Below are 8733 nucleotides of genomic sequence, written 5' to 3' on the forward strand. Positions count from 1 at the left end.
GTTTGCCAATACCAGGTAGATAGATGTATGCCTAAATTAGATCAAGGTTTTGGCCTGAGTTTTATTTTCAGCTCTTAACTTCACTTTGGCTTTTCCTTTATTTCCTTAGCACACACATATTCAGGCATTAGTAGATGTTTCTTTATGGTATAAAACCCCTGTGTCAAGCAGAGTTTCTTCTGTGTTTTTCCTCACTCGACACAATGCAGTTACAAGCACCTCAGTGCCATTTTACACAACGAATAATGTGGACCCCAGCGGCCTCCATGTAGCTTACAGTCTCTGTGGGGAGAGAGAGTTCATGGCACTTCAGAACCATGGGAAACACTGAGTGTGATGGGGTCTCAGAGAATCTTACTTAGCCCTGTGGGGACACTAAGTGAGACACAGAGGGGAAACGTAGCCAGAATTAGAGCAACCAGCTGGGAACCACGATGGAGGGCAGAATCCCAGCTCTCATCCAACCCATAACTTCCTGTTCTCTCCCAGAGATATCAGGGTTCTTGTTTCAAGCACTTAAAAGGGCTTCCCATTTTCTAGAACTGGATGGATTAACCTGATAAAGCCCTCTCTGAGGTCAACTAAATGAGCAGACATTGTATACGCTAAGCCGTCAGAAATCTAATTGGTCTGTTTATTCTACAGTTAGATGGATGGGATGCAAATGTCTTAATGCCTGCTGCTGATATATGCTTCAGCCTAAAGTTCCAGCAGTTTACATTAGAGCAAGACATTGGCGGCTTGGTTTTTACTAATGCAGTTCAGAAGTTTCTAGTGTTTACAATAGCTGCAAGGTATTTGTATTTTTATAGGGAATCTCTCTCCTTTCATCTAATGTCGAAACATATATAGTCATGGCAAAGTTTGGTGCCTGTTCTGTTTTATGATCAAGAGGACCCTTAACAGATAGATATCTTGCCCTCCCTCTTCCCAGAACATCCTGAGCTCTCCGCCCCCCACCGCAGCCCCTCCTTGCAGCAAAATCACCCTACACTTAGTTCCAGAAATGCACATTTGCGTGGAGCCCACTCCCTCCAGCTGTGTGGAGTGTCCTCCAGCAGCTCTCCCGGGCTGACAGGTTTACCTTGGTATTCATGAAGGATCCCAGACCTTAGCCCTCAATGGTGGGAAAGCAGGGCCACTTGCGCACTCTCCCCTTCTTCATGGTGCTGCGGCCTTTATGTTTGAATTGGCTGACGCAAAACAAGAGTATTCAGAGATGCTAAATTGTTCAACAAAAGCTTGGCCCGCAGAGCAGCCCCCTCATTGTGGACCGCCCTCCCCCACACAGAATGGGCAGCGTTTTCTCTGCAGAAAGCTGGTTCTTGTGTTCTAAAAAGGTTGCAATTGGAGCTGTTTGGTAAAACTGGAACTCACAGAATTCTAGGCAGAAAGTTGTGATTAATGAAAGCCCAGGGAAAGCCTTACCTGATACGCTAGAGACTTAATTAGAGATTCTGCTCTAAGATGCTGAAGCATTTCACAGTGGATTAGCTGCCTGCAGAAGTGGGCTGCTTTTCCTCCTGAGCTAAATTGTTTAAATTCTACACCCTTCACTTCATTTGTTTGCTTCTGCTGGGTTTTCACGGACGGGGCCCCTCTGCATTGTATTTGTGCTTCCAATCTGCTCAGCCATTCAGCTCACATTCCATATTTTTGTGTTTGTGTAACACATTCATAAATAACATTACATGCCAGGAGATTTCAGCAAATTAACAAACTAATTTTTCTCTCTTCCCTTCACGAACTAACACTTAGGGTTGTGGAGTGTAGTCCTCAAGAGTCACAAGGTAAAAAGAGAAAAAAAACTAATGTCGTGCTGAACCACAGTCTTTTAAACTGTGTGGGTTTTGTTAATTTGGGGTTTTGATGCGCTGTGTAATATTTGGGCACGTGAAGGCTTGCTGCTCTTACTTTTGCCACAGTGAATGTTCCTGTGTCCCTTTTATCTTCAAGGTATTTCTTTGCTGTCCTGGCAATCCTAACAATCCTGGGTGTTCTCAATGGACTGGTTTTGCTTCCAGTCCTGCTGTCCTTCTTTGGACCGTATCCTGAGGTCAGTAATTATGCCAGGCTGTAATGGACAGTCCCCAGGCCACCTGAATGCTGTTTTTCCTTGTGTCACTGTTCGTTTAGATCTTTAGGCAGACCCACATTGCCGATTGTTTACTTTTTCAAAATATTTCAGTAATTATGAAATGTTTTTCATAGAAAAACTATGGCTTTTTTCCTCTTCAATTTAATAGTTTGGGAGATGCAGGACTAGTTTTGTTTGGGTTTTTTAAACCAACTGATTGGCGGCCTGAGTCGTGTAGTTCGGTATCAGTGAAGCATTTTCCACTCAAGATGAATATCTGGGCTTGAATCAAAGGAAGAGGGGCACAGCCTGCCTTTCCAAAGTGTAAAAGCAGAGGGCAGCTCTTTTGCTCCAGCTGTCAGGCCTGATGGTCCTCGAGGTGGCAGAGTGGGGGAGGGGATAGCAGGAGAGGCTGGGGCAGTCGGGGGATGGGTGCAGAGACCCCTGAACAAATACTGTGCTTTGCACTTTAACTGTGACCAGCAGGTAAATGGATGATCACACTTTTAACATGGAATCTCCTTCAATAGGTGTCTCCAGCCAATGGGCTGAACCGACTGCCCACCCCTTCCCCTGAGCCGCCCCCCAGCGTGGTCCGGTTTGCCGTGCCCCCTGGTCATGCAAACAATGGGTCCGATTCCTCTGACTCAGAGTATAGTTCTCAGACGACAGTGTCAGGCATCAGCGAAGAGCTTCGGCACTACGAGGCCCAGCAGGGCATCAGGGGCCCTGCCCACCAAGTGATCGTGGAAGCCACAGAAAACCCTGTGTTTGCCCGCTCTACAGTAAGTCACCCTAGAGGCCAGCCCCTGCCTCCTCTATGCAGCAAATCCCAGACAGATAGGATTTAAAAATAAAGTATAGGTTAGGTAGAATCCTATGAAATTGCCAATCTTTGACTCCAACTATAAAAACATGAGTTGCGTGTGGTTCTATCTCATATAGATTGAAAAGGGCAGGGGCCAGTAACAGTAGCTACAAAAAAGCATTGGTATGTGTCTTGTTTGGGCTAAGTATAATTTGAGTTTAAGGGCCAGAGGTAAAGCATGCTTTGCTTTTTTTTTTTTTTTTAAGCCGTATATCATTTTAGAATAATACTTCTTGTTTTTAATGTAGTGGTATTTTTATTGCCAACGGAATTTTTTTTTCCTCTCACTTCTGTTACTTTTAATTGCCCTTGGTACAAAATTATTTCAATTATTAATGTCCAAGATTTTACCAGAAGGAGCTGGAGGGAGCAGAGAAGCTTAGCCTTCAGTAATTCAGGACAGCCATAAGCAGCCTGGGAGCCCCTTCTCGGAGGCTCTAAGAGCCGCAGCCATGCTCCCTAGGATGTCCTTAGCCCCCCAGGCCTAGAGCACAGCACACAAAACCCGAGGAAGGTTCTAAGGCGCGTGCTGCTCCAACTCAGGGCCTCCTGCTGTCCCTCCAGGAAATGGGTATTCCAGTCCCAGGCCAGAGCAGCCCTTCCATGAAAGAGAGAGAGGCCAACCAAATAACCTAAATTTTCCTCCTCTTACCCCCCGTGACGATGCCTGCTGAGCTGCAGTGTGAATCTGGTTTTGTTCAGCGGGAGCCTAAAAATAGGTACAAGCTGAACGACTTTGAAGTTGGTCACGGTCCTTTTGATTGATGTGGCCACTGTGTTGCTCCATGCTTTGTATAGAGACCCAGAAACCAGATTCCTAACAACCGGACAGAGCAGCACTGCCCCATGGAACTTTCTGCGATGATGGAAACACTCCCTCTGTGCTTGCCAGTATAGTAGCCACTCACCACATGTGGCTGTTGAGCACTTGAGATGTGGCTAGTGCCACGAAGGGACTGAATTTGGAATTGTTGTTAATTTAAATGCAAATAGGCATATGCTCCTAATGGCTACCGCCCTCAACAGCATAGGTATAGACAGTCCTGCCGACGTGCTGCATTTGCGCGAGCTGGAGCCAGATGCTCAGCAGTTCACAAAGAGGACGAGCTTGGGATCTGACTGTGCGGCACAGGGTGGAGTGGCAAACCGAGAGGGGGGCAGCCCGGGTGCTCTCCGACCACAGCCCTGCATTTATGGGCAGCAGCTGTATGTGTCTGGCCAGCTGTGCTACAGAAAGCCTAGACATAGGGTCCAAATAAGGCCTCTGCCACGTCGTGGAGGTTCTAAAAGAACAAATTTTTCTTTTGTGGGTGGAAGGCCCAGTTGGCTCCCGGGGGCCTCTCCCAGCCATTTGTGGGGCTGACTGAGCACTTGGTGAAGAGCTGTGTGTGGGTGGCCGGCGGGAACCGGAGCCAAGAAGGGAAGGCTGGGAGCGGCGGGGGGCGATGCCCCGCCTGGGGTTAGCACCCCGCCTGTTTTAACCTGCCCTCGCCCTCTGCAGGTGGTCCATCCCGAAGCGAGACATCACCCACCCTCAAACCCTCGACAGCAGACCCACCTGGACTCAGAGCCCCTGCCTCCAGGACGGCCAGGCCAGCAGCCCCGGAGAGAACCCACCAGAGAAGGCTCACGGCCACCCCCCTACAGACCGCGCAGAGACGCTTTTGAAATTTCTACTGACAGGCATTCTGGCCCTAGCAATAGGGACCGTGCGGGCCCCCGGGGAGCCCGTTCTAACAACCCTCGGCACCCAGCATTCACTGCCATGGGCAGCTCTGCGCCCAGCTACTGCCAGCCCATCACCACTGTGACGGCCTCGGCGTCCGTGACTGTTGCCGTGCACCCGCCACCTGCCCCCGGGCCCGGGTCCGGTCGGAACCCCCGAGGGGGTCTCTGCCCGGGCTACGGGGACTACTCTGAGACTGACCACGGGCTGTTTGAGGACCCCCACGTGCCTTTTAACGTCCGGTGCGAGAGGAGGGATTCCAAGGTGGAAGTCATAGAGCTGCAGGATGTGGAATGTGAGGAGAGGCCCCGGGGCAGGAGCTCCAACTGAGGTATGTGCGGCTGGTGGGTGGGCCTCGGCAGCAATGGAGGGGCACCCAGGGGCACAGAGGGCAGAGCTCCCTGGGAGTTCTTTAGGCTGCATCCTTGGGGAGCCCCTGGGCATTGGTATGTCCCACACTGAGCCCCAGTGACCTCTCATCTCCCTGGCAAGGATGCCATGTCCAAGCTTTGCCATCCTCGGGGAACCCATGGAGCCCCAAACTGGGTGTCTCACCTCGCTGCTCACCTGTTGAGGGTTAGTGCAAGTTAACAAAGACGCTAACAGCTGTACTTTTCACCTGGTTTTCAGGCTTTATAAAGCCCCACCACAGGTATGTATGCCACACATACAGCTCGATGCGTCGGTTACACAGTGAACACATCCGTGTCGCCAGGCCCCAGATCAGCCTCTCATGCCCTCCACCCAGCACCCCCAGCCTGAGTTCTAATACCACTGAGCAGTTTGCCTACTTCTGTGCTTTCTGAATATACAGACTCGTATACCCATTGCTTAGTTTGACTTCCTTTTTTTTCTTTCAAAGGGTGAGTAAAATCTGAAGCAAAGAGGCCAAAGATTGGAAGCCCCCCCCCAACCCCCCCGAACTGCTTGAAGAGAACTGCTAAGAGTTATACAGATGTGCGCACCGGGAGAGCAGTTCAGTGTTACTGTAACCGACTGTATTATTTTGTGAAATAGTTCTATAAATATTTAAGAGGTGTACACATATGTAATATACGAAGGAACCGATGTAAAGTAGTGCGATCTGGGCTCTCTCCACTCCTACCCCCCGAGTGGGCGGTGGGGAGGCCACAGCGGGGCCCCTCCTGATTTGTACATTGGTCTCTGTGCCACAACCAAGCTTAACTTAGTCTTAAATTTCAGCATATGTTGCTGCTGCTTAAATATTGTATAATTTACCTGTATAATTCTATGCAAATATTGCTTATGAAATAGGATTATTTTGTAAAGGTTTCTGTTTAAAATATTTTAAATTTGCATATCACAACCCTGTGGTAGTATGAAATGTTACTGTTAACTTTCAAACACGCTATGCGTGATAATTTTGTTGTTTAATGAGCAGATATGAAGAAAGTACGTTAACCCCGGTGGCTTCTCCAGGTGTAGTTGGATGCGATTCTGTTTGGCTGTGCGTGTGAACACGTGTGTGGTTTCCCGATGTACTGTACTGTGATTTTTTTTTTCTTTTTTTGTTTCTTTTTACTGTCTGTAACCCTTTGTGGGCTCCGCCCTCATTAGGCTGGAAGAGTCAGGATATCTTTATTGCTTGGTGCTGGTGGAAAGCTAGCCCTGAATGTCGCCTTATCCCTCTGCCCGACTTGCTTCAGGTACAGGGCGTCTCTTATGATCATTGGCTGCTATCCAGACACTCCTAGTTCATGCCTCAGAGGAGATGGGCTCCGCTGTGTGGGTCATTGTGGTGGACGTTGGAACCTCAGGGTTTAGAGCTAACATCTGTTCATCTTCATTGGTGTTAAAGAGTTCTAGAACGTGCTTAGTGGTGAGCCTCACCTGAGCCATGAATGTTACTCTAGAGTAGGCAGCATCATTGTACCTCTCGTGACACACACACACACACACACCCACACACCCTCAAACGTTCAAGAGCAGAATGGAAATCTTTTGGAGACAATGATCCTGCTATGAGTGGAAAAACCTGTTGATTCTGGGTCCACAATAAACCTGGAGGTGATGTTTTGAGTTCCTACAATTTAAACTCCCCTCTTCCTAAATTGCACAGTTGGTGGGGCTTTCTAGATCTCTTTGTATCTTCTTTAAAAATAAGTAGTGCGCATCCAGTGTGGTGGTATGGAGTCGGAAGTTCTACAGGATGAGAGCTTCAGAAGGATCCTTCTCAGTGCGTTAATGTTAACATTATGAGTACACGCTTCCTAAATAAACTGTGTCCCTCCTCTCAACCTTATTAGTGTTCTTTCAATGTGACATTGATCGAAGAGCAGGGAGATGTTAATTGCATATACCCCACTGAAGAATGTATACGGAGGCAGATCTGTCAACGAGGCATTATTTTTAAAGATTTGCTTCTGTATCAATTCTGTTGTCTTGCTTTGAGGTTTGGTCCTCCTCAGCTCTTAGCCAGAGACCAGCAACTGTCGGGGAAGCAGTGGATACCCGGACTAAGCTACTGTAGGAGCACAAAAATGGCAGCTTCCATTGTGCCCTCCTGTCTTACACGGAAAATCTCCGTCAAAAGTCAATGGGCTCCCAGTAGTACCGAGCAGTATAGTGACCTCAGACCCTAAAACTTGCCACAAAACTGTAAGATACTAATTGTAAGCCACCTGTGGCCACCAGGTGTGTGTGTTAATGTGCCAGGGGCCCCAACGGGCCCACATCTACTGTTTGGTGCCTCTGTCAGCCACACTGTCTGTCCACCTAATAGCCAGCTCTGCTCAGAAAACTTACGTCCTGCGTTCAGGAGAGAGATGATGCAAAATTCTGAGGTCTGCTTCCCTCTGGCTCGTGGCATGCCCTCCTTGCTCCTTTCCTGAGCCCAGCTTGTGTGGCGCATGACAGTTTGCACAGCCCTGCTTTCTGCACAGTGTAGAACTTTCTCCCGTAGTCACATTGGCAAAGGGAGAACTTGGGGGCTGGCAGGCAACTAGAATTTCTCTCTCTCTCTTTCTTTAAAATAGTTTTATTTTGTCTGTCTTGTTTGTTCATTTGGATGTTTTAATTTTTTTTAAATCTTTGCTGATATTTATAATTTTGTATCATAAGAATGTTTTCCTACAGTATTTGTCATGCCAGTTTATAACAAAAAATGCAGGGATTTTATTTCTATTGGAAACACTATTACAGCTATGTTTTACTTTTGAACAGAATTTTTATTTGTATAGAGTGCTTACTAATGTTAAATAGTTCAGAGTATATAACATCTTCATTAAAGACTCATGGTAGGTTTTAGTGTAAGGAGTTTAAAGGAAATAAATATTCAAACTGGGTCTCATTGTCTGCCAATTTTGGCAGAAATGGGTTTGTGTCATTTCAATTACAAAGATAAAAGTATGCCATATAATTTATTTATATGAAAATTTATTTTTGTAGTGTACATAGTAGTCATCAAGTCTTTTGACAGAAGTATATTTTTAAAGAATTTATATGTGATGAATCCATGATGTCTGGAACTTTGCTGAGACATGAGTGGGGCACGCTTTTCATTGTAAAGTACAGCAAGGAAAAGAAAATGCTTAACAGTGTTAAGAGAGTGAGATGGAGTAAATATTCATGCAATTGTGAAATGTGTATTAGTTACCATTTGTGACCTAGTGTGGTTCTCATTTTAAACCTTGGAAGGCAAAAATGTACAAACTCTCTAAATATTAATGTTCAAACACTGATAGAAATTCTAACATGAATAAAAAATAATATAACTTGTTGGTTATGTCTTTGTTCATGGAATGTTTTTTATTACAGTGTTTTATGTAGGCAGCACGTCAGGCCATCATAAACTTTGTTGATTTGTCTTAGTAACATTGCTAAAGAATCCTTTCTTGTTCTACCTCATGGAGGCATTGTTGATATATGAAAAGTTCTAGGTTTTTATTTTCTGACACCGCGAAAGTTCCTCAATTACCATTCAAAGGGATCCCCTCCTCATCACTTAACATCTTTGTATGTGATGCCTAATAATTAGAGGGAACATTTATAAAGATAAATTTGATGACTATTAAAATAAATGGAGGTGCCATACTTAAATAG

The 8733-nt window shown here is 46.3% G+C and overlaps 1 protein-coding gene across 3 annotated transcripts in view; it reads left to right on the top strand.

The window, feature by feature from the left end:
- PTCH1 (patched 1) overlaps nt 1-8416 on the top strand; it is a 72732-nt gene extending 64316 nt beyond the window's left edge. For all 3 annotated transcript variants that reach the window (XM_047830096.1, XM_047830095.1, XM_047830097.1), the window contains exons 21-24: nt 1957-2056; nt 2608-2862; nt 4447-5002; nt 5534-8416. In XM_047830096.1, coding sequence (XP_047686052.1) covers nt 1957-2056; nt 2608-2862; nt 4447-5001 — 910 coding nt within the window. In that variant the 3' untranslated portion in view covers nt 5002; nt 5534-8416. The remainder of the gene's footprint in view (nt 1-1956; nt 2057-2607; nt 2863-4446; nt 5003-5533) is intronic.
- Nucleotides 8417-8733: the final 317 nt, after the last annotated feature.

The sequence above is a fragment of the Prionailurus viverrinus genome, chromosome D4 (assembly GCF_022837055.1).
Source record: "Prionailurus viverrinus isolate Anna chromosome D4, UM_Priviv_1.0, whole genome shotgun sequence".
In the NCBI taxonomy this organism is placed as follows: domain Eukaryota; kingdom Metazoa; phylum Chordata; class Mammalia; order Carnivora; family Felidae; genus Prionailurus; species Prionailurus viverrinus.